The following is a 25,109-nucleotide window of genomic DNA, read 5'->3' as shown; positions in this document are numbered from 1 at the left end:
CCCTTTCAATTTATTTTAGGGGGGGTTGTGCTGTCTGGATAGAAAGATCACAGTGCCAGCAATTCTGAGCATCTAATAAAAGGCACGACGACTTCTGCCACATCAGATCAAATTGCTGCAGGGGGATGGGCAGGGCTAGAAAGGCCACTTCGGCAGAAGGGCTGCAATCCAACTGCAGTGCTGCGAAAGCAAGTGCCTTGTTAAACAAGCAGATTCTTCCACCCCATCTTCAGCCCTCTGCCACAAAGAATTCTTCTGGCCAAGAAGCGAAAGCTGCTCCCTAACACTACATACCCAGAACATTCCTAACCTGCTGATTCTGTTCTCACAATCACCAATATCTTCAGATCCTCGCTCCATCTCAATGTGTGCTGTGAAGTCTAGCCAGGTCTTTCAAGCATGATAAACAACAACAGATTTGTATTATTTTTACTTTCTCACTTTAATGTTTATTGTTCCAAAATATTCACATTCAGGGCTACAGTTCCCATTCCCATGGATACCAGGGACGCTGAGGTCAAGCCTTTGTTCAGAGAGAGAACCCAACACTAGCTGCTACCTTTAATCATGACTGGTGCTTCTTACACTCCAGGCATGGAGTAAAAAATATAAATCAGATTTTTTTTTGTACCTGCCAACTCCACCACCCTCCGATTTTGACTTTAAACAAGACTTTAAGGCAGACACAGCTAGGAGGGTTCTCACCCAGAGAAGTCAAAATCAAGGCAGAGAAATGGAACAGAGATGGGCAAGGACATTCTCTCTCTCTCTCTGCTCTTGAGAGAAGATAAAAGCCAAAGCTTTGCCTGCTGTGGATATCAAGAAGCAGGATACTTAGAATCTAGCAAGAACCAGAGACTCAATCAATCCAGGCAACTTCATGGTCATATACAGGAGGATTGATAGACGGCAGGGGCTCCCTGGTAAAATAGTTGATCCAGTAATTCCATGGTTAGTGATCATAGTGAGTCCTAAGTGTAGCATCCTTTGGTTGCCCCTGCTCTGCGTCAGTTCCCTCTTCTTGTGTTGGGATGACAGTGGTGAAGCAGGCAATCCTCCTAACCCTTACGTCATGGGGTGATTAGAAGCCAATTACAAATGCTCAGGATGGTTTTGCAGGCATTTAATAAAGTCAGACACAGGTTTGCCTTTGTAGCAGATCTCGTAGACAGCAGTGAAGAGTGGAAATCTGCAAGGGGAGAGACAGACAGTAAACTGAATTGACTCCCACACTGGTAGGAAAGCTTGCTCGGAATATGGAGACTTGCAAAAGAATGAGTTTGAGAAACTTGGTGAGAAACACAAAGAGGAGCATTGGTGGGACCATAGAGCAGTCAGGTAAACAAGCTGCTTGGAAATCAAACAGAATTTCATAAAGGGTTAGGGATGTTCTGTTGCCCTGTACTTTTTACAAATAAGACACTAAGATTCAGGCTGCAATTTTGTGTATACTTCCCCGACAGTAATTCCTACTGAACTCAGTGGGATTTGCTTTTGAGTAGACATTGAATAGGATTGCACTGTAAAATTAGATTTACATTTTAATTGGTGAAGGAACTTTGAGAGTTAAGGACACACTTGTTTGTGTTTATTGAGCCTGTTTTTGATCTGATATCTTTGTGCAACAATAAACAAACAAGAAAATGAAAAGCAGCACCTCCTTCCAACCACAAGTGGTGGGTTTTTGTGTTTATTAAACAGCAAGTTAATTTCTTCAGATCTCAGAAAAGATCCCTATACTTAATTTTAAGTAACATGCAAATTTATCAAATGGGTGGATTGACTAATCGTCAACAACTGATTCAAGAATTTGTAGACAGCCCTACAAATAAGCCCTTGGCTATTGCTGACCACCATAAGATCTGCTGGATGAGAAACAAATTAGGAGAAGATCACTCAGGACTCACTTGTCAACCAGATTCTTGTTCTTGAGGATGTGGTTCAGTTCTGCCGATGTCTGAGGGCCTTGCAGCTTCTGCCCATTGAGCATCTCCTTCTCCAGTTGTTCAATAGACTGCAAAAAAGCAAGATAAAGTTCCAGGTATGAGTGACAGCACAATGTGGCATGGCCTGTCTTAATCCTTCCTCTCCAAATTTAGGCTGTAAACACTAGTTGCCAGATCAAAGCGTTTCCATTAGCAACACCTGGAGGGGAAATGGTTGATCTGCCAATCAGTTGCAAAATCTCTTTGTAGCTGAATTTTAAAACACGCACTCAAGCTGATCCCACCAGTTTTACAGTAAAAAGGGTTTGACTAGCGTTATGTACCCTGTTTTCAGGAGAGGTGGAGATGCACTGGAACTAGCAAACAGTAAGTGTGTTTCTACCCTCATTGAATCCTAGAAGGTTGATCCAGGAAAGGACTTCTTTCTCTCTGGACATATCTACACTACCCAGAATCAAAGAGATTCAGTAGTCTAACCCTCTGCCCAGGGGAACCTGTAAACCAGGGCTGGGCAATATGTGGCCCTCCAGATGTTAATGGACTTCCATCAGCAGCAGCCAATGCTCAGGGATAAGGGAAGTTGTGGTCCAACTAACAACTGTAGGGCCATGGGTTCCTCATCCCTGTAAACTGCTAATAGGAATCTCCAATACAGAATTCACAGTACCTTTGCCAATTACAGTTCCCATCATTCTTTGGGGAAGCATAACAGTGGAATACTACAGAGCCAACATAACAACTGTATAGTGTAGATATGCTCTAAATAAGTGTAACATTTCTCTGCTGGAGGTAATAACAATGCTCATAAGGTTATAGGTGGGCTCCCATCCAGGTACTGGCTACGTCTAGACTCCTATACATGCAACTTTAGAGTGTGAACTACATCAGCCAAGGTCTGCCCAAGCCAGATTGTACACCATGCAACCTGGGGAGTTTTGCCACAGGATTCCCTCCTTGTAATGTTGCAGAGGATACTCGCTGTACATAATATAAAAAAATGCTTCCTAGAATCTATTAAAAGAGATCCTCTGGTATGCCTCTTTGACAATGAGTTGCTTCATTGTGCCCTTAAAAACCACTGCTGCCCCAGGAAAGCACTTGTGTTGCTTGCACCATCACGACAAGCCTGGTGTCAATCTTTGTTAAGCCATGTTTCCTGGTCCTGCAAGTCTTACTCTAGTTCTTGACCTGTGCTACCTCACTCTTTGCCAAAGTATTCCAAACTTTGGGAGATACCCAATGTTGCAATCAAAACAAGCATTACAACATTCAAACAAAAATATCCTGAAGATTAAAATAGAGTATTCTCTTGAAAGGATGTAGATATTTTCTGCAAACCCAGCTCTGTTAAAACAGGTCCCTTTTAGAATTATGCCCAACTATGATTTGCAAACTGTGAGGATGGAGACAACATCTGGCAACCACTGGGTTGTATACATAGCAGAAATCTGTGTGGGCGATACTCACAGCAGCTGCTTTATGGCCTGAATCAAAAAATTATTCAATTCCAGGTAACTTTTCCCCATGTACTTTTAATAGGGTTGTTTTATAGCATATTCAAATTATGGATGTTTATATTTTAATGCTTTTTGTTGTCATCCAGTGAACAATCTCTTGCCAGACTAATACAAGTTGCACTCCTTTGCGCCCCACCCCTGGTGATTGTTTCAGCCTTCTGATAATTCTAGCTCTTACTCACATGCATAGCCTTTAGATTTTAAAGTGCAGCCTTTAGATTTTAAAAGTGCTAGCTTCAGAAGATGAACGATTATAGACCTTACAGAATGGACAGTTTCAAACCATCCTTCAGCATTGCTGTGCTAACATTCTATGACAAAACAGGGTTTCCAGCTCTGTGTACTAACCACAATTACTTCCCTGCTCTCCTGTTGATTAATCTGTCAAGCACCTCATTTAGCAAATGTGCCCACCACTGCTAGTCATGAGAGTAGCCTCCCATTTATTTTCTATTTTCCACTGCTGTATACAGTAACAGCCTAATACGTGTTCCCACTGCATGAGACATCTGTGCCTATTGCCTAACATCGGTATAGAGAGAAAGCAGGAAAGCTGGTAGAGCAGAGGTGGGGAACCTCCAGCCTCCGGGCCAATCATGGTCCCCCAAGGGGTCCAATTTGTCTCCCAAGGCCATTTCTCTCAAGCCATACCCACCCACCAGCTGACATCACTGGCGAAGGAGGGCATCTGAAATGCACTCTCATCCACTTTTCGGCAGGTGGGAGTGTGTCTTCAATGCCCTCTGTGTGGAGGAAGCGGAATTTGAAGGCATGTTCCCATCCTGGGCAGATCAGAGTGCACCTTCAGGTTCACTTTGATGTCCCGAAAATTGGGGCTTCAAAGCATCACTTGACATCACTATGATATCAGATGATTGACAGACAGGGGGCCTGTCTACCTGCCAACTTTGGCCTACCAGGGATTGGAAAAATGAACATCTGGCCCTCAGACCAGAAGAGGTTCCCCATCCCTGTGGTACAGGGAATGATCAGCTCCCTTTAAGCACAAGCTTGAATTACCAGATCAAAATTGGACAAAATAAAAGATGTGGTTACTGGAGGGCTAGTGCAGCACAGGGGCTAACAAAACAACCCTATCCATGTTTACTCAGAAATACTGAGGTAAATCTACATCCGACTGCTGGCTTAAGACTGAACTGTAAGCCAGAAAGTTCCCAGTTCATATCTTGCCTCTTGGCCATGAACTAACTAGGTAGTCTTAGGCAGGCAACTCGCTCTCATCTGCAATACAGAATAATACTTACCTATGTTGCAGAATTTTTGTAATGATTACTGGTATCGGAAGCACTTTAAACACTAAAGTGTTGTATAAAGGAGAATATTTTTATAACGTGATATTCTCCGTTTTTCATTTTTTGAATCTTGAATTCAGTTCTCCACATTTCTGCAATTTCTTAATTTTTTTAAAAAAATCCTCATGAAAATTCATCAGCATTTTAGTGCTAATTTCTCCTAACACATTTTTGTATGTAATTTTGACTAATGTATACATTTTTGCAAATAATTTATCCTAATATAATGCATTTTATATGTTATTTTCATATATATATTTATGCACACTTCCCCCTAAAATATGCATTTTGGTCAACATTGTTTGGTTGGAGAACTGCATTGCAAAATTCAAATAAGTGCAAATTTCGAAGGATAGCTGTGTTCGGCTTTCATATTGCTTCAGAAAGTGTATATTTGATATAGATTTCCCTTCAAATGCAAACTGAAGGGAAATTTGACAATACTATGAATATTGCAGAATACTATGCTAGACCACAGTGGCCTGCTTACCTTGCTGGTCTTGGCAAAAGCTTCAGCCACTTTGCGGTTACGGCCTCCATAGCAGGTAGTGATTAGGTCAGCAATCCCGCAGCTCTCCAGGAAGGTGACAGAAGTGACAGAGCCCTTGCAGAAGAGTTTGGCAAAGGCAATCATCTCCATCAGACCTAGACGGATTACAGCTGCCTTGGTGTTGTCTCCAAAGCCCAGCCCATCACAGAAACCAGCCCCAACAGCCACCACATTCTGAGGAAAAGGAGGAAGACAGTACGTTGATTACTGTGGACAAATATGTATGTGCGTTTGTGTTTAAAGAAATGTTATATGACTTCTGTGACAACCATGAGGCCTTGTTTGGGTACATTGTTGCAAGCCTGCATGGCAGTGGTTGCTTAGTGACAGGTTCTGAGAGGAGAGAGACACCACTGCTTTAAGATTCTAGTAGATGGGGCCTGGAAAAGGTAAATTCTTTCTTTTTTGAAATATTTTTGTTAACATTTCATATAACTTACAGAAATACAAACAACAGATAGGAAACATGAAAAGAGACAAATTCAATCACAAAAGAGCTAGACATTTGGTAACCGGCAAACAAAAGATTAATCATTGTAGACCTATACAGTAGGGCCCCGCTTTACAGTGCTTCGCGCTTTACAGCGATTTGCTAATACAGCTGTCTCAATTAGACGCAATTAGACTAAAGCCCCACTCATACGGAGCTTGTTTTGCTTTTACGGCGGTTTTCGGGCATAGCGCCATTCTATTCAATGGGTTCTGCTTTACAGTTTTCGCTTTACAGTGGGAGTTCTTAGGGAAACCTTGGCCGCCATCTTGATTGATGGCAAACCTGCACTCGCAGTCACAAAAAAAGCGGAAAGGTAGGTGAAGTGGGGCGGATGGGATGGGACAGCGTGCGGCTCAATCAGCCTAGGGGCCCTCCTCAGCTTAATCCGGCCTTGGAAGTCAGGGGTTAGCAGCTATAGAGCAGTTAGAAAGGGCAGCTGGGGTTGGAGTGGAGCGTTAGAGTTAGTGAGAAGCTGGTTGATGGGAGTACAGTAGGGCCCTGCTTTTCAGCGTTCCGTTAATACGATGCCAGCTGGGCGATCAGCTGGAGGGGAGCTGGAGCTCCCTGCACTCCGGCTGATCTCGCCAGAGGAGGGGAAGATCAGCTGTAGAGCGCTACTCTCCTCCTCTTCTGGCGCAATCAGACTCCCAAGCTCGAGCTAATCGTGCCTGAGGAGGAGAAGATCAGCTGTAAAGCACTACTCTCCTCCTCTTCTGGGGCGATCTCCTCTTCTTCGTGATCGCCTCCTCTTCTGGTGTGATCAGATTCCCGCGCTGGAGCTGATCACGCTGGAGGAGGAGAATATCAGCTGTAGTGCGCTGCAGCTGATCTCCTCCTCCGGCGCGATCAGCGGGTTGGGTTCCAGACCCCCGTGCTACAGTTGATCTGCTTTTTGGCCATTTTTGCTTTTCGGCAGGGATCCGGCACCTACCCTGCCGTATGAGTGGGGCCCTACTGTAGCTGATGGAAGAATTGAGGCGCGCCCACACACACCCACACACATGAGGGTGTCATTCATAGCTGTCTGGTGAAGATCAGAAGGGGGCCAGTGACTGGGTTAGTTTGAGGGGCTGCCCTGAAGAAAGGTCTTGGCAGAGGGAAGTGACACAAATGGGGGTATACCACTGCCTAAACTGTCCAAACAACCGGAGGTGTTTGGGGGCACAGAGGCAGATTGACCCCAGTAGCTGAACTAGGTTGTGGGAGTAACTGGCTGAGGTGGAACTTTAGAGAAAGTGGCCTGGAGGGAGAAACACAGAGGGGCTGGTGTCAGCGACGGTGTCTCTGGAGTCCTGTCAGAATCCGTCAGCAAGACCCAAAATAAGTAACAGTATTCCCTTTTGTAAATAATATCCTTTTAATAAACCTACAAACATAGTTCAAGATTTATAGTCTCTCAGTGGTGTCGTCATCTCACATCTAAAGCCTTCCATACACGCTACTAGTTGGGTTTAAAGGGAATTGGTGGCAGCGAAAGGGTTAAGGAAACCTGTTTGACATGAAGTGAGGCTCAGGGACCCAGGGGAATCCCTGACAATTATCAACAAGATTCTGCCCAGTAGTAGCTTTGCAGCTCTGTTATGGATAAAGTGTGGACTACCCAGCCTTTTTGTGTTCATGGAAGGGTGGCAGAGGTGGGTTCCATCTGTCTCCAGAAAGTGTACCATAAAACACATTCTGCTGGAGAAGCTCCCATTTCAGTTAGGTCTCAAACTGCTCCAGCCCCCTGGTGAAGCAGTATGGTTTCCCAAACAGCCATATATTTGCATCTAGAGTTGTACAAACTGTGTGTGTATGTATGTATGTGTGTATTTGGGGTGAATGGTAGATTTAGGCCAGGGGTGGGGAATCTGAGGCCCTCCAGATGTTGCTGGACTACAGCTCCCATGATTCCCAACCATAGGTCATGGTGGCTGAAGCTCACTGGAGTTGGGAGTCCAACAGCATCTAGGAGGCCCACAGGTTTCCTATTCTTCTGCACAACACCATTGTACCATCATGAGACTTCCCCTGGCAGCAACTGGACCCCATCCAGAAGTTGCCAAGCTACCAAGAGATGGACTATTCCCATACCTTGAGAGCACCACAGATCTCTACTGTGTCTACTTCTTGCACCACAGTGACTCGGAAATTGGGTGTCTGCATCAGTTCTTTCAGGATCTGTCCATGCTCTAGGTTCTTGCAGCCTGCAAATAGGTAAAACATAGGCATAAGCAGAAAAGGCATTGCTCACATAGCAATGTGTATTGCCTTGTATTAAGCCAGTTTATGTAGTCTAGTACTATCTACTTTATGAGCGACAGTCTCAGAACACAGGTCTTTTCCAGCCCTAGTATTGGAGATCCTTGGAAAGGCAACATTGTGGATTGAAACTGGGGCCTTGTGCATGCAACGCACAGGCCCTCTTCTTGAAAATTGCAAGTCTGTACCATGATGTTATTTACTTAAAGAGCTCTCTTCAGCAGAAGAGATGTAGAGGAAACGAATGAGATGGGATGGGGATGCTATTGGATCTCTAGGATGCAGGGAAGAAGTGGAGGGGAGGAGGAAGAGACCAGGATATCTTGGATGAAACATTGGATACTTCTCAAAAGTCATGGAAACTGCAACAAAAGTATTTCTCAGTGGGATTTGCACCTTTCAAAACCATTTACTCAATTACTCGAACTCCACTTTTGCAATGTGATGTAACATTAACCAATTAATCTCTTATTATTTTTTCAGCCCTAATAAACAGGGTTGTCAGAATTAGAGGCACCATTGTTAGGCTCAAGCATAGGAAAAAAGCTTCCAAAAGGATGGATTAAAGGGGGGGGGCAGAGCCAGAGTACAGCTCCATGCAGAAAGGACCTTTAGCTTTATAATTGTGCAGTGATTCAACAGAAGGGATATTTGTAATAGTAATGAACACCTGACAAACTGGGAAACTCTGGAGACTGCACTAACAGTGTCTGGAGGGGAATAGAACTCACCAGTGTGTGTGCGTGTGTGCGTGCGTGCGTGCAAAGATAGAGGGAACCCATTGGGGGGGAGAGAACCAGCTGGTCTGTGAAGAACCCAGAACATACTAGCAAAAGGGACCCTCCTCTTTTCTCCATAAGGAGAGACTGTAACCCAGCAGATAGCATATCCTTTGCACGCTGAAGTGCTGCCCCGTATCTACTCCCAGGCATCTCCAATTAAAAAAGCATCAAGTAACAAGCGACGGCCCCTGCCCAAGACCCCTGGAGAGTCTCTGCCAGTTGATATGGATAAATACTCTGCCCTGGAGCTTCCTTATTCCTTTCTGTGGCACAACAAAGTACCATCACCACCAGTTTCCTTTAGCTGACTTTTTACTTTTTCTCTGCACTGGTGCCTCTACAGAATCCAACAAAGAGCAGTGGGAGAATGGCCTTTCCAATCATCCTCTTTGCTGTGGTGCCTCAATGTTTTCTTACTGCAGTTGTATAAAGTGAATAGAACAGATGGGCTTGCTTGAATACCCCACATTCATGTGTTAGGGGATCCATAGCCACAAACCAACCTATCCTCAGAAATACGTATAAAGGTGATTTAAGGATTTGAGCCTGTTACTAACTAATGTTATCACCTTGTACTCTAGATATTTAATTTATTTAATTTACAGTATTTCAAAACCACTTATCTGGGCATACCCAAACAAAGCTCCTTACGTCACTTATAAAAAAAACCACAGTGAGGGAACAATATATATAAAGCCAGTAAAGACAAAATAAAACCATATTATCTAGCCAATAAAATAACCTCATGCCTGAAAGGATAACATAAATAAAATGTTTTTGGAGACTTCCAAAATCCCTGCAGTGTTCTTAACATGACACAGATCCAACATGCATCAAGGGAGAATAGCCAGGGCCTTGCCTGTTCCCCCTGCTGGTCCTATCATTCACTCCCCGCTTGCTGTGGGGGACACCTGGATCCCTGTGTGCCACTGCAGGTAAGGGAGAAGAATGGGTGACAGGAGTCTAGAGCAAATCAGGCAGAGGAGCCACACCAGTTTCCCCTCCTGCTGCAGTAATGTAAAACTATATTTTTTATGTCTGAGGTGAGATATGGTAATCCTACCATCTATACTTGATGAACAAATACCTTCTTATACATACAGCAGCCACTGGTGTACCAATGAGGGAATTGCTCTTAGACAGAACTGAGTAGACCAAAAATATCTGGTGGCACTGGAAAGGAGGGGTAGATGAACATCTCTAGAACTTGGCATGAGTAAACACTTCAAGACAGCCAGAGAGATTCCCACCACCCCCAGCTACCCATAAAAGGTCGAACTCCTTTACCAATGGTAGTCTCACAAAACTTCTCATCTGCCACCTCGTTGGCAATGTTGGCCCCCATAAGCACACTCATTTCGATGCCAAGCTGCTCACAGATGACGTCTGATATCAGCTTCAGCCCATCAGGTCCTTCATCCACACCCTGGGATCCAACCAAATACACAAGTCATTCCAGGTCATTGGGACATCTTGACTGATAACCCTGCTTGTTATATGAGCTTGTTAGGAAGCTCATTCATGCACTTTTTTGGTGAGTGGTTTGTCGCATGCATAGTGACATTCTGAAAGGTGACCTCTAACACCACACCACTATTTCCGTTTGCCCCTTACCAGAGAACAACTTAGCCATTTTGTTTCTGGCAACCCAAACAACACAAGTATGCCTATTTCCACCAATTGGCAGATGCTGAAGCATTTTGAATTTCATCAGCCTGGTTAGGAGCTGTTCTCTCAAGATCTCCACAAAATATATGTGGATTACCTCCGATTACCTCAGAGACTGTAATTGCTATACATATAATGGGCTTAAAAATAATACAAGAGCCTTTTGCAAGACCTCTGGATTGCTCTTGTGTAAGCTTTAGGTAAATATCACTTTTGTGCAAGACAAGATAAACAAATGGATGCGGATCCTTCCAACACACACTCACATAAAGTGCAAGCTTCCATTTTGCCCACTGTGAAACATGATAACTAAAGCTGTAACATTTGCTCTTGTACACTTCTTGGGATTTGTTTTTTTAAGGGGTGCATGTACTGATACAGAAATACCTGCATGCAGGCCCAGAACAAGAAGAAAGGCAGTGGAGGGTGGAAGAGGAGCGATTTGTGGGGATAGGGGAAAAAAACCATCCAGATACATTCCATCAAGTTCTGCTCACTGTGAATATTCATGACTGAAAAGATGGGAAATGCGTGGAAGCTCCGCATTTGTGATATAAAGCCTTTGTATGGAAGCACCCTTTGATGTCAGGATGCAATTTTAGCTCAACAGCTCCACTTTGGACCTCTCAAATGTGCTGCTTTCTGCAATAATACTCCACATGCACTCAACCATATAAAAATGAAAATATGTTGCAATGTTAACTACCCCACTACAGATATTAATTAACGTAGCAAAGATGGTTACCACCAATTACTACTTTTGTGAAATGCCTGCTTATCTTGTATACCAGCCTTTCCCAGCCTGGTACCCTCCAGATGTTTTGGACTACAACTCCCATCAGCCCCAGCCAGGATCTGCAGGGCACCAAATTGGGAAGGCTGGTGTATGCATTTGAGCTTGATAATCGTCACAGAATTCTACCATATGCATTTCATGGCCAATTCTGCCCCAGATGTGGGTATATATATCTGTGAACTGCAGATACTGCTACAGTCATCTGATGAGGTGAGCTTTAGTAGTCCACAAAAGCTTTTGCTAGAACAAACCTGTCAGTCTTTAAGGGGGCTGCAAGATTAAGTATTAATGAGCCAACAATCCAAGGGACAGTCCACAAAGAAAGAAAAGTCATTTATCCAGGATGGCATGAGCCTTCATATCTGGTGTGGGTATGTGATCCCTGGCAATAATTTTTCATCAGAAGCCAGTAACAACAGGTTACCATACAAGTTCCTCCCTCCTCAGCTCCTCATTTGGGCATTTGCTCCTCTGACCTTCATTTCTAACCAGATCTCTAACATCCCTTCTTCCCCTCAACACTCATTAAAACATGAATAGGATCACACTCTTGTATTGTATATAAACCAATGTAAAATGAGAATCATTCTCAGCTTCCATATAAGCATGTGCTGAAAAGATGGACCTCAAAGTATGGCAATGGTATGGTGAAAATCTTAATAACCAACTAATCTGTATTAACTGATATTCACTAGGGAACTTTAGTATAGTAGGGTCCCGCTTACTGGCGCGTCGCATTCCGGTGTTCCGCTAATGCGGCAGCTTTCAATTAGGGGAAATTCCGTTTTAAAGCCATTTTTGCACTTTTGCGGCATTTCTGCGCAACGCGTCCCATTATACTCAATGGGTTCCGCTTTATGGCAGCAGTCTGGAACAGAACCTGCCGTATTAGCGGGGACCGCCTGTATTGGATCCCCATCCTCAGTTTGCTTGTATAAGCTTTCTTAGTTTTTAATGAAATCAGTCGTGGTTTTAGCATGTGCTTTTAAATTGCTTTTTAAAAAATGTGTTTTTAAATTTGTATATTTGTTTTTAATGTTCGTAATTGTTGTAAACCGCCCAGAGAGCTTTGGCTATGGGGTGGTATACATATGCAATCAATCAATCAATATTTCTTTACAATGGGATTGGCTACTTGCCGCTGTTGGGGGCAGCAAAAATGGCTAATGATTTTCCTTTCCTTATGAAAGTATTAAATAATGGGGCTCAGCACCCAGCTCAAGAACGTTGTATTTGCCTGATGCTTTGAAGATATAAGAATCAAGAGAGACCCAACCGGGATGACTCAGCCAGCTGCAATACTATAATCCATGCTGTAAGCTCTCTCAGTGAACTACCGTCATTGTTTAGCCATAAGCAATTGTGTCCCATGTGGGTGTTCACCACTATCCTCCAGTCTGTTTCCTCACCCCATCCATGTGTTTTTATCTCTCTCAGACTGCACACTGAAATGCTCTCACCTCATCTAAGCAAACTCCTGCAAACCTGTGCCAGTTAATTCCTATAATAGTTTTAGCTCTAGCCTTCCTCACCTGCAGCTGCTCAGAGCAACCCCATCCCATAGCCCCCACACCTTGATGAGCGAGACTCCTCTTGCTTCCTTCTTGATATGGCCTTTCAATTGGTCACAAAGTTTCCTAATGAATTGATGTGGCACTACGAAGATGAGGATGTCCGCATCAGCTGAAGCCATCACCACATCTGGCACTGCCACCTGCAGCAATTGGGGAAGGAAAAAGACATCAACAATACAGGCTTAAGCAACTGAAGGAAGGGAGCAGGATCCTCATTACCAGGTAGAAAGGGTGATGGTGGAGGAAGAGTGTACACCTCTTATGGACACTTGCATGTGCTCAAAAATCCTCAGAATTTCTGCAGTAAAGTAACCAAACTCCTCTGATGAAAGCTGAATGTCAACTTGCATGTTGTTGCTGTTATGTGCCTTCAAGTCAATTACGACTTATAGCGACCCTAAGAATCAGCAACCTCCAATAGCATCTGTCATGAACCACCCTGTTCAGATCTTGTAAGTTCAGGTCTGTGGCTTTCTTTATGGAATCAATCCATCTCTCATTTGGCCTTCCTCTTTTTCTACTCCCTTTTGTTTTTCCTGTCATTATTGTCTTTTCTACTGAATCATGTCTTCTCATGATGTGTCCAAAGTATAAGAACCTGTTTCATCATTTTAGCTTCTAGTGACACCCAATTATTTGTCTTTTTCGTGGTCCATGGTATGCATAAAGCTCCCCTCCAACACATTTCAAATGCATTGATTTTTCTCTTATCCGCTCTTTCCCATTGTCCAACTTTCACATCCAACCATACAGATCAGAAACACCATGGTCTGAATGACTGACTTTAGTGTTCAGTGACTTGCATAAATTATGCAAATCAAACATTTTCATAAATTTACAATCTATTTGTATACATTTATTCTTCTGTTTCTGATTGTCATGGCAAGTAAGAGCTCTGCAGGGCAATGACGTTCCACTCCTGAGAAGTCCTACTGAACCTTGATTTAAGATTTCACTAGCTGTTATTTACACACTTGCATAACCATCAGGGCTAGAAAGTTAACTTTTTTTTAAAAGGAAGAATGCTAGGTTTATCAGGATGCTTAATCCTACACCCAGGACCAAACCCCATGCGTCATCTGTGTTTTCCCAGATGCAGAGCTTTGATCAGGGCACCTCTAAATGAAACATGGAGCTCAAGAAGGAACAGCAGAAAGTATCAGGTCTGAGCAGGGAGCTGCGTTTACAAATAGTGCAGGCTATATCGATGGCAACTTTTGATACAGCCTGGGGGTGTAGTTCAACCTTGAGCTCCTTCCATCTCCTGCAAGTCAACTTTACGTAGGTCGCCAGACACAGCAGCTTTATTGAAACGTGAGTAGATTAAATAAGAACATTATCACTGTTCATCATTATTCAGCAATTAAACAACCTGTCCAGGAAGGTTATAGAAAGCCCTTCCCTTCAGGCCCATAACCTCTAATCCCCCCCAAATGTTTTACAAAAAATAATTAAATTTATTGCAGACCCTACCTACTTTTTTGGTTCCCCCCCCCAACTTTTAGGCTGGCGATGGGCCTGCTTCCCTTAGGTGCTTTCAAGGAAATGCTGGGTAGTCATGTTGGTGGTAGAGTTAGATGAAGAACAGGCCTAGCTCTGAAAGGTGAGACATTCCATGCTTAAGATATCCTTACTAAATCAGATTGATGGTATTTTTATAGGACATGCTCCTGCAACTCCAATAATACCTTAACACAGAGAACTTAAACAGGTGACGCTTACCCCACCCCACCCCTATCTCTACTGTATTCTGCTCCATTTCTAGGTATGGGGCTTCTATTATCTCAATAGGGAGAGAGGTTGTAGTTCAATGGTAGAGCATCTGCTTTGCATGCAGAAAGTCCTTGGTTCAAACCTCGTTGTGCTGCCTCCGCAGGGTTTGGAATTATATGTAGGGAGACACCCTCTGTTGTGTTAAACAATGTATTTATTAGGCTAGAGTTATGATACTCTAGAGCCGAGCTCTATGCTCCTTGAGCTGTAATGTAACTTCCTGTCAGGTGGTATCATCCCCTTTTTTATTGGTCAATCCTAACTAGTTTCCTGCAGTTAGTTTTTCCCTCCAAAACATGCCTCAGTTTGTTTCAGCCATTGGCAAAGCTGGTAGCAGGCTTTGTAACTCCAGAGGACAGAACTCCTTTTTTTACACTTTCTCTCTCTCTCTCCTAGAACTATATCTCTCAGAAGCTGTCTCTAAGAAACCCCATCTTTCTCAAAGGACTATTCCCTCATTGAACCTACCTTCTTAACCATCCTACAGTCAACAACAGAATCATCTACCATTAAACTTCACCATCATCATCACCACCATCCTCAGTTCACTATCCCCAGAGACAATCAGCCTCCTTGGAGATTCTGTACACCATTTGTTTATTTGGTTTAATAAAAACAGTTCCTGATTAAATAGAGATTGAGTTGAATGTCTGACAAAGTGTTTCAGAACTATGGGCTCAGAACCCCTGGCATCTCCAAGTAGGGCTTGGAAAAAGAAACCTAGGAGATCCACTGACATCCGTAACAATACTGAACTGCATGGACCAATGGTCTAACTTGATATAAGGTCAAAAGAGCACATCTGGTAAAAGCAGGACCAACCCCTCTTTCATGGAGGATCCCACCTAAGAACTTCTGGACATCATCCAGCCTAATTAAGCTATACAGCAGCAGCAAACACAATTAGGAAAGGCAGGTCTCTCATGGTAAAAGACATTCAATGAATGGTGCACACATTCAAGACCCACTGTATTACTCAAGCATCAATATGTGTGTGTGGTGGGGAGAGGGTATCTCACATGTATTTGCTTCCCAACCTGGAGTGCTCATTTCAACTGTAATCAAATAAGAAACTGACCTTTAAAGATATATGCTCATGGAGAAAGATAACAGCATGACCTATTGTGAGAGAACAGACTGCCTTGGGAGACGGTAAGCTCCCCTTCCCTGGAAGTATTTAATTATCTCTAATAGAAGGCTACCCACCCTTGGCTTAAGTTTTTAAGTTGAAGGCAGATGGCCTTCTATCAGACACTCTAGTTGCATCTCACACGGTAGAGCTTGCATTGAGCAGGGAGCTGGATTAGACCTCCCCGATCCCTTTCAACTCTAAAATTTTATTTTAGAGTTATGCAAGACGAGCTATGCACAGCAACCCAATCCCATAACTTGTCAGGCTGATTTAAGAAGAATATCCATGGGGTGGGAGTGGGGGTAGGGAGCCAATAGTACCCTACGTATTGGGGGGAAGTAATGCCAAAGAAAATTTGCACAGGGCACTCTCCTGAGCTCCACACTTGAGGAACAAGACTTGCCTAGTTGGTTACTGTAATACCTAATCTCGCTTTGTTCGCCCAGCATGTGTTAACTGAGTGGGCTTTCTGACACTCTGCTAGCACCAGGAAACTAGATTCATTAGCAAGCAGAGAGAGGGTTATTTATTACTTTTGTTACCAAGGCAACTTGTTCCTTGATCTTCACTCTGCTGGAAGATGTACAAGCCAACCCTACTGTGTTCCTTTAGGCTAGACAGCAGGAAGAGGCAGTAATGGGCATCTTCTCTAATGGACCTTCCAATCCCTTCCAGCTCAGCCAATTTTTTTTAAATTATCTGTGAACTATAGTTCATCCAAGAAGGTTCCATATTTTATTTTTACAGCAAGAATAAAATGTTACCAAAATAACAATAGCATATAAGTGCACACAAAATAAAACCAAGTAAGAAATAAAACAGCAGCTAATAAAAAAATATGAAGAAAAGCAGTATAAAAGAGCAGTAGTAACTGCCTACCAGAACTTAATCAACAGTTAGCAAAGGCAATCAAAAATAAACAAAACTGTTGCAAAAAACAACAGCAGGAAGGAGGCTGTGCAGATATCTCAGAAGAGGGTGCCACAACTTTGGGACCACTACTGAAAAGGCATTGCTGCTTCTAGTGAAGGCCAAATCTAGCCTCTACACAAGATGGAACTTGGAGCAGTAGGACTCCGTGAGATCTTACTTGGCTGGGTGATGATGTGTACAGGAGCAACTTGCTAACATACAATTTATCTTTATTTGATCATGTTCTCACTATGAACTTATCCAGAAGCAGTTGCATATTTCTATATGCATTTCAAGTGTTCCTTGGAGTCCACCAATCCAGACATCAGCTGTACAGACAGAATTGTGGACAATTTGTTCTTCTACCGGAATGGATGACATGCAAAATGTGGCAAGGAGTTCGGCATCCTGAAACAATTCAGTTTTGTTTATTTTTTTCCCCAAAAGCAAGTTTCTATCGATTAGTGGAAATGTGTAGCCCTCCTGCTGATTATGGCTTGGGCATGATGTGACTATGTTAAACAGACACATCACATACAGATGATGAAACAGAGATATAGCCTCATTCAGTTAGAAACTTAGCACTGGCTATCAAAAGAAGCCTGAGTAGAAAAGTCAAAGAGATAGCTCAAAACATGCTGAAACAACAGATGGGATAGCTCTTCCTGGACTGTGGTCATTCACACTGCTGGCTGCGGTTTTCAAGTTTGAATGCTTGCCCCTATTAAAAGCTCCTGGCCTGCATCTTCACCTTTTTTCATATTCAAGAGGGAAGTAAAGAACTGGTCAGCCTATTAGCAAACTGTGCTGACTGTGGGCAACAGCAGTGCACTTAATCCTGACCTCTAGCAAACTGCTTTTCCAACAGAAATCTCACTTCAGGCACAAAGTTGTCCCCTCTAAAACCAGCTGCTTCTCCCATTATATTTCTGCCCCTCATTTTACTTGTACTTCTTCCTCCCCACTTCCCTGCACAACCTTTCCATGTTTTTCCCTTACTGGACATTTTCAGATAATGAAGCTGGCACAAGTTTTCAAGAAGTCACAAAACATGCAACATCCCAACAGAAAGATCTTTGTTCACACTTATGTGGGAGTGAAATAAGTGAGATTCTCAACATTCAGCACATTCTAGACAAGCCAAATGTAAGCACAACTTAGGCCCCCCCAGAGTCCAAAACAGGATATATTTGAGCACCTTTTTAATGCTACTCTTGAAATCAATGCAACTACAAACGTGCTTAGCTTTGGCAGGATGGCGTCCATGTTATATGTGTGTATAGATGTAAGAATATATTAATAAGGCAAAGCTCCTGGGCTCCCCAATCTATTTCATCTAATCCAGTGCTAGGTTCATTCAGGTGCTGTTTATTCAGGTGTGGCTTTTAAAATCCTCTCTACTCCCCTAGAAGAGAATTATTTCAGCTACTGGGAATTCCAGAATGTATCTTGGTCTAGACAAAATAATGGTAATAAAAAGACACAGATTGACAAGTACTTCTCTTTGTCACAGTCTATAGATATCTGGGTCATGACACGTCCATGATATTTGCATAAAATGTGCATATATTAATTCACATGAATAGATTCAGGCCAGCTATCAAAAGGGAAAACAATTCTTGCTATCAAAAGGGAAAACAATTCTTGCTATCAAAAGGGAAAACAATTCTTGCTATCAGGACTTACTTTGAGCTACAGTGGGCCCAGTGCACAGTATGTGGATTGGGCTCTCCACCCCACACACAATATATTTGCAAAAGCTGCTGCTTATATATGTATTAAAACTAAAACAAATCTTGTACAGCATCTAACTTGATTTCTCCCACACACATACACTCCTTCCCCATCTCATCTAGCAAATACATGTACTTACAACTCACCAGGCAATACCATCCACACACACATCTAGCAACCATAGTTCAACATGATCTGGAAAGCACAACTGAAAAGCAAATTAATATGGCACATGGCTGGGGTCTCACTAGCGCTGTATTTCGTCATAGGCCCAGCCACCCTATAAACTCTATGTGGGGAAACTTTGGCCCTCTAGATGTTGCAGAACTACAACTCCCATCAACCCTGGCCATCACCCATACTTGCTGGGGCTGATGGGAGTTGTAGTTGAGCAATATCTGGAGGGCCAAAGGTCTCCCTCACCTGCTGTAAGCAAAGTGTAGGTTTTTTTAATTGAGTTGAAGAAAGGGTGAAAGGGGCAGGATTGTTGAGACGGGCACAAAAGACCTGGGGCTTGGGCCCCCTAGTCACAGTGTTATGCAGAAGCACAGCTCTAAGATGGAGCAGAAGATGCTATTCCCTAGAGATTCCAAGAAATGTGTCATCTGTAAGGAATGGGCTGCAGCATTCTGATAGTATCTATACCTGTGTAAGTACAAATTCTGCCTTAATGTACAGATTAGCACGCTGCCTTTAGGCCCCTGATACAAAGCAGAGCCAGCTCCAGGCAGAGAGATGCAGCTCCACTTTCGGAAGCAAAATACTGAGATGCCATGAAAGGAAATAGTACCTTACTTGTTTCATTACAGTTTGAGCCCCATGGCTAGGGCTACTTAGATATTCTGCCCTAGGAACCTAAATATCCTGGGGCTATCTTTTATTCTACAATAGGCTCTAAGCTGAAGAGCAGCCACAGAGAAGGGAAGTGATACATTGCCCCGCTTGGAGTGGACAACTCCTGCCATCCTGCCCACACGTTGTTTCCCTTTTCCACCCAGCTCCCAAACTTACCACGTTGGGTGGAAGCTTGTGGCCTGGCAAATACTTGACATTCTCATGCTGTGTGTTGATGATCTCAGTGAGTTTCTTACCACCAATCTCTTCCTCAAACACCCACATGTTCACTGTGGTGTCAAACTTGTCCAGTTTGGCAGCATTGCTACCCACAATCTTGGCAATAGCCGAACCCCTGCAAGGGGGGAAGAGAGAGAGTAAGACTGAATCCAGGGTCCTGCCTCTGTGTGTCAGGTTATTTTTTTATATATATATACACCACTTTTTGGCACAAAGGCTCCAGAGTGATGAACATATTAATGCAAAATATGCAATAAATACATCAAATGATATGAAACACCAAAATCACTAAGCACCTATCAATCACATCAGATACGCATTTGTGAGCTGCATTCATGTTCTCACAACAGACACAGCTGCCCAGCATTCCAACTCTCACTTGGATGACAGGTTAATTCAGCCACCCCTATCCCTCACCCAGGGGCAAGCCCATCCACAACCAATCACCCATGCGGAATGCCCTTGCCCTCATCATACCTCAAAGGAGCAACCCAAAGGGGTAATCCCTTTTGGTATCACCCCCACTAGGGTTGGCTCACCAGCAGCAACTAGCCACCAACAGTAGCCTCGAAGTACATATGGTTTTCCCTCTGAAAACCTGCTATAGTTGTGGCAAAGTTTCCATTCTTTATGGGCAGGGCTATCTGGAAAAGTCTTATGACTGCTCCAACGGCCAATTTATTTTTCTCAGAGTTTAACATCACTGCAAGGCCACAGGAGAAGCCCTATTACCACCACCTACTGGCTATAGCTTTATTACTCCTCAGTCATATTCTTTGATAAAGCTTTTTGTCTCTCAAAGAGAGCCAGTGTGGTGTAGTGGTTAAGGTGTTGGACTATGACCCAGGAGACCAGGGTTCGAATCCCCACACAGCCATGAAGCTCACTGGGTGACCCTGGGCCAGTCGCTGCCTCTCAGCCTCAGAGGAAGGCAATGGTAAACCCCCTCTTACCGCTTACCATGAAAACCCTATTCATAGGGGCGCCATAAGTCGGAATCGACTTGAAGGCAGTCCATTTCTATTTTTTTGTCTCTCAAAAACTTCCATAGCATCTCCAACACTGGACCCTAACTCTTTTTTGTCCTAAAGGACAACCCTCCCAAAACAAATTTACAATGCACAAGTCTTAAGTGTGGAGGAGAGATTCTTTCATTCCTGTACTTCAAAACAAATCAACAGGCTATTATTGCAGCAGGTGCAGCAGAAAAGGGCTGGGAGGAGCTAAGGTGAGTATCCACCTCACAGCCAGCAATAGTCGAGGCTAGAAGGTGTGCAATGGAATCCCCTATATTCATTTGTTGGAAACCCAGAATTCTAGCTAGGGCACTGACATGGGATGGGGCCAGAATACTCAGACGGGCGGGAAATTGTGAAGAAGTACAAGTGGAAGCACTTATTCACAGATCACATAGTTAAAACTATGGAATGTACTAGCACAAGATGCAGCGATGGGATGCCCACCAACATGGACAGCTATAAAAGATTAGACAAATTCATGGAGAATAGAGCTACCAATGGCTATTAGCCATAATTGCTGTGCACTACCTCTAGCATTAGAGGTAGCACATCTCTGAATTCCCTTTGCTGGGTTGGAAATCACTAGTGGGGAGAGCACTGATGCACTCAGGTCCTGTTTGTGGCTTCTGTTGGTCACTGTGAGAATAGGATGCTGGACTAGATCAGTTTTCAGTCTTATCCAGGAGGGCTGTTATGCATTTCCTTTCCAAGGCCAAATATTTTGTGAAGTCCATAAAGACCCTGCAGGATCAGACCACAGATCTATTTAGTCTAACAAAGTGGCCCAGCCAGATGCCTACAAGCAAGGTTTGAATGCAAAAGCCCTTTCCTGGTGGTGCTTCCCAGCAGCTGTTATTTAGTGGTATATTGCCTCTGAACATGGAGATTCCTTATAGCCCTCATGACTAATAGTCATTGATAGGTCTCTTTCTGTCTCTCTCATTTGTCTAATCCCCCTTTGAAGCCAGCCAAATTGCAGCAGCACCCCTTGTTGCAACAAATTATGTATGGGTTTTGTGAAAGAGTGCTTTCCTGAATCTAAGTACGCTACTCTCTTAAAGCCCTCTTTAAACATTCTTAATTCCTCCCCGTCTTTTCAAGGTGTGCGATTCTTAATGTAACAATATCACACTGCTTGAATAATCTAACTGTTCAGAATTTATATCTAGCTAGCTGTTCAGAAACATATATAATACATATCAATCGATAACCTAACAATAATATTAAGAAATCGAGAGGGAGAATGTTGACCAGCCTCCACCATAGTGGCCTCCAGATGTTTTGGACTACAAACCCTATGGCTGATGGGAGTTGTAGTCCGAAACATCTGAAGCACATCAGGTTGGCGGAGGCTGGTCTAGAAATATGTAAATTCTACAACCATGAAAGGAGAATTTTCAGGAGGACCCATGATTACACTTCAGCAGTGGAATGGCACCTTCACACACATTAACAGGTACAAATCTCTTGCATTAACATTGAAGGCATGCATTTGCTTGTGTCTATGAGAAATAATTTTAAAAGGGCTGCTTATTATAGATACAATGGTACATATGCCATACATGTGATGAGCAGACAAGCAGGTGGAGGCAGAAGGAATAGGTGAATGAGCAGTAACAGGTGGAGAGGGCTCCAATTTGTGGACAAAGAGCACTCAAACAGGGCACCAAGCTCTCCCAAACAGAGGAGCCACCCAGATGCTTTTGCTTGGCTTATAGAATGGGAGGTGCTGGAGTTGATATCCTCAAAGCTGGAAGCTTTTCAGCCTCGCTGCAGATGTGCAGTGGTTACTCAGTGGTAACCCTCCACATGCTCAACAATGTGCTCTGCACATGCTCAGAATACTATTATTCCATGCTGCACAGTGAAACCATAGCACTGAAAGCCAGTTCTGGGGCTAGCCTCTGATAAGTCCTGGATAAACACCAGAGCTGTAGGATTCAGAAGCAGGAAAACAGTCAAGCGGATTCACGAAGGGGAGAAGAGAGGCGGCGGCTTGCAGTACAGACAGCTTCTTTTTTAAAGGCAGAGACTAAAAAAGAGGCGCCAGGAATAGGCTAACCGAGGGACGCTCTAAGGCTTCCAGCACTAGGGCGCTCCTTTCCTTTGGCAACCCTGGAAAATGTCACCACCCCACGCAGCAGCCGAATGCCATCCGGAGACCAAGCTGAAATCCAGAACAGGCAAACCCCACACACTCGAGGAGAGAACGAGCCCACGGCCCTGGTCCCACGACCACCACTAAAGCCGAGGATTTAACGGTGCAAGCCTTTCTCGAGGGTTGAGTCCGCTTACAGCAGAAAGCCCAGAGGCACCTGCCAGCCTAGACGGCCGACGACGCTCTCCCAAACGTGCACTAGGACGCCGCAACTCCCCCCAAGACCGTCCCCCCATACGCTCGTGGAAGGCCCGTCTTTAAGTTACCTCAAAAAAAAAAAAGCTGCGAAGGCAAAACAACCGCCCTCCTCCTCCTCTGCTCTTTGAGTCCCCTGGGTGTTGCTGCCCCCTTCCCCAGATCTGCCCTCTCTAGCAATAGTACTGTCAGGGCGGGGACTTTGGGCCAGAGGTCCAAGGCCCACTCGCTACACACACACCTAACCATCACATGCAACCTTCTGCAGTAAGTAAAAAGCAATGCAGGTTACCGTCTAAAAAACGGACCCCCTTAAGACCATTAAGACTGCCAGAGCCTGAAGTCACTGAATTGAGCCTCTACCCCGCGGCGCCCCCCGCCCTTGCCCACGCACCAGTTGCCGGAGCCCACGATGCAAACTCTCTTGCCCCCCATCTGGACTGCCGGTCAACAAGCGCTCCCTGGCTTCCCCTTCTCTCCCACCCAGCTGGAGAGGAGGCATTATAACTCCTCAGCGGGGCCACGCCTCGCGTCCCCTCCGACCCTTTCCTTGCTGGAGCGGCTCTGGGAAAAAGAGACAGAGAGGGCCTTCAAGGTGCTGAAGGGAGGAGGAGGAAAGAGGAGCCAGGCTCTGTTGGGGGTGTGTGCGTGAGATGACAGGCGTCGCTCCGGCGATTTCTCAGCCCCTCTCCTGAGCTAAACGAGGCACAGGGGGGCATGCCTCTGTTCAAGTCCACCAGATTTTTGCAAGTTTCTTGAAGTACTGTTCCATCTCAATAAATAATCCTACACCTTTATATTATTTTTTTACATTTCACAGACGTGAGCAAACAAGGGAAAAAAGCTTGAAAGTTGACACCTGCTTAGAATTGCTGTCTATCAGGGCTGTAGTCCTGTACATAGCCTGTAAGTTCAGTGGGACTAACTTCTGAATAGACATTAGTATAGGTCCGCACTGTAAAACTGCTATCGTAAACACACAGCACAGTCCTAACCCTGTCTGCTCAAAAGCCCTGTTGAATCCAGCGGGGCTTCCTCCCGGATAACTGGAGCTAGGATTCCCTCATTATTAAGGAACCAGTGGGAGTTACTTCTAAGTGAAGAAAGGTTGTGCTGCAAGGCTGCAATCCCTTACAGTTACCTGGAAGTAAGCCCTGCTGAATCTAGTCTCAGACCTAAAAGCAATCTACAGATGGTGGCATTTAAATATTTCAGTTCCACTGATTTGTAGGTTGTACCTGTCATAAATGTGTATATTTTTATGAAATGTTATATTGATTGTTAATATCATGGCTCAGTGCAAAGAACTCTGGGAGTTACATCTTGTTAGAAGACAGGCCTCTAGAAAGGCAAAAATGTTAAGTTTCATTTCCAGCTGAAGTCAGTTAGGGAGGCCTGAATAGAAACACCTGGTTATCTGTGCTAATCAGTAAGAGCCTGGTACTCAAGGACATGCAGGCCTGTGAAGGTTGAGAACCCAGTTGGGAGGGGGGCCTACAAGGCACGAAAAAGTGAAGAAGCATCCAGAAGGGATTACATCAGTAAGCTCCTGATTGGTTAATTCTGGATTGTTGGGTTTCTTTTCCTTAAGTATAGGGCTTGAGACCCATAGCCTTTGTTCCCTCTAGAAAGTTTCCCTGGATGATGCCTATGGGTATCTATCTTGCTGGTGGCTACCTAAGTAGGGTTCCATTGCTTTGTACCTGATGCTATTCTCTCTGAGGAGATATGAGATTACAACCAACTACCTCATAACTAAGTAGATAGGCTAGTTAGGTTATTATTTTCTTGTTGTGTGAATGAACTCCCTTATGTATACCTAAACCCCTGATTGGGTGTGTGGTTTTGAGGAATTGTTTGGCTGCTATCTTTTAATGTGCACTTATATGTTTGAATAAAGCTACTTCTATTTAACCTGGTGTGTTCATTGAGGGTAAGGGTGGTTCTGAATTCAGCACCTTGACCATTTGACTACGCAACTACCAGAGGAAAAAGGAGTTAAGCCTAATTCTAATGTGTAGGGGTTTACCAGAGGTTTCTTGACAAGGAGTGTAAGTTTGGCTCTTTTCTTACAGTACCTTGGTTTACCTATTTTCTGGACTCAGGGTTCCCCTAGCTCTGAGTTGAACCAGTGACAGGGTGGTGGCAGCCTACTTTCTACCTTGCAGGGTTGGTGTTAGTTTGCACAGCCTTGGCAAGTGGAATTTGGTGTTTGCTTTCCAGAACAATTTC

The 25,109-nt window shown here is 44.0% G+C and overlaps 1 protein-coding gene across 2 annotated transcripts; it reads right to left on the bottom strand.

Moving 5' to 3' along the window:
* Nucleotides 1-417: 417 nt before the first annotated feature.
* On the bottom strand, nt 418-23,394 carry GPD1 (glycerol-3-phosphate dehydrogenase 1). 2 transcript variants are annotated; one of them, XM_061615225.1, is made up of 8 exons: nt 23,272-23,382; nt 19,443-19,620; nt 12,880-13,020; nt 10,130-10,268; nt 7,893-8,005; nt 5,267-5,500; nt 1,908-2,014; nt 418-1,189 (listed from the first exon to the last, which is right to left on the bottom strand). In XM_061615225.1, the coding sequence occupies exons 1-8, from the start codon at nt 23,310-23,312 to the stop codon at nt 1,093-1,095; spliced, it is 1,050 nt and encodes a 349-aa protein (XP_061471209.1). In that variant the 5' UTR covers nt 23,313-23,382; the 3' UTR covers nt 418-1,092. The 2 variants fall into 2 exon arrangements, with proteins under 2 accessions (XP_061471209.1, XP_061471210.1); XM_061615226.1 differs by lacking the exon at nt 19,443-19,620 and having other exon boundaries at nt 23,272-23,394.
* Between the last annotated feature and the right edge of the window lie 1,715 nt (nt 23,395-25,109).

Source organism: Rhineura floridana, chromosome 3 (assembly GCF_030035675.1).
Source record: "Rhineura floridana isolate rRhiFlo1 chromosome 3, rRhiFlo1.hap2, whole genome shotgun sequence".
NCBI classification, from domain to species: Eukaryota; Metazoa; Chordata; class Lepidosauria; order Squamata; family Rhineuridae; genus Rhineura; species Rhineura floridana.
Note: the sequence above shows the minus strand (reverse complement) of the source record. Positions and strands in the feature narration are given on the sequence as shown.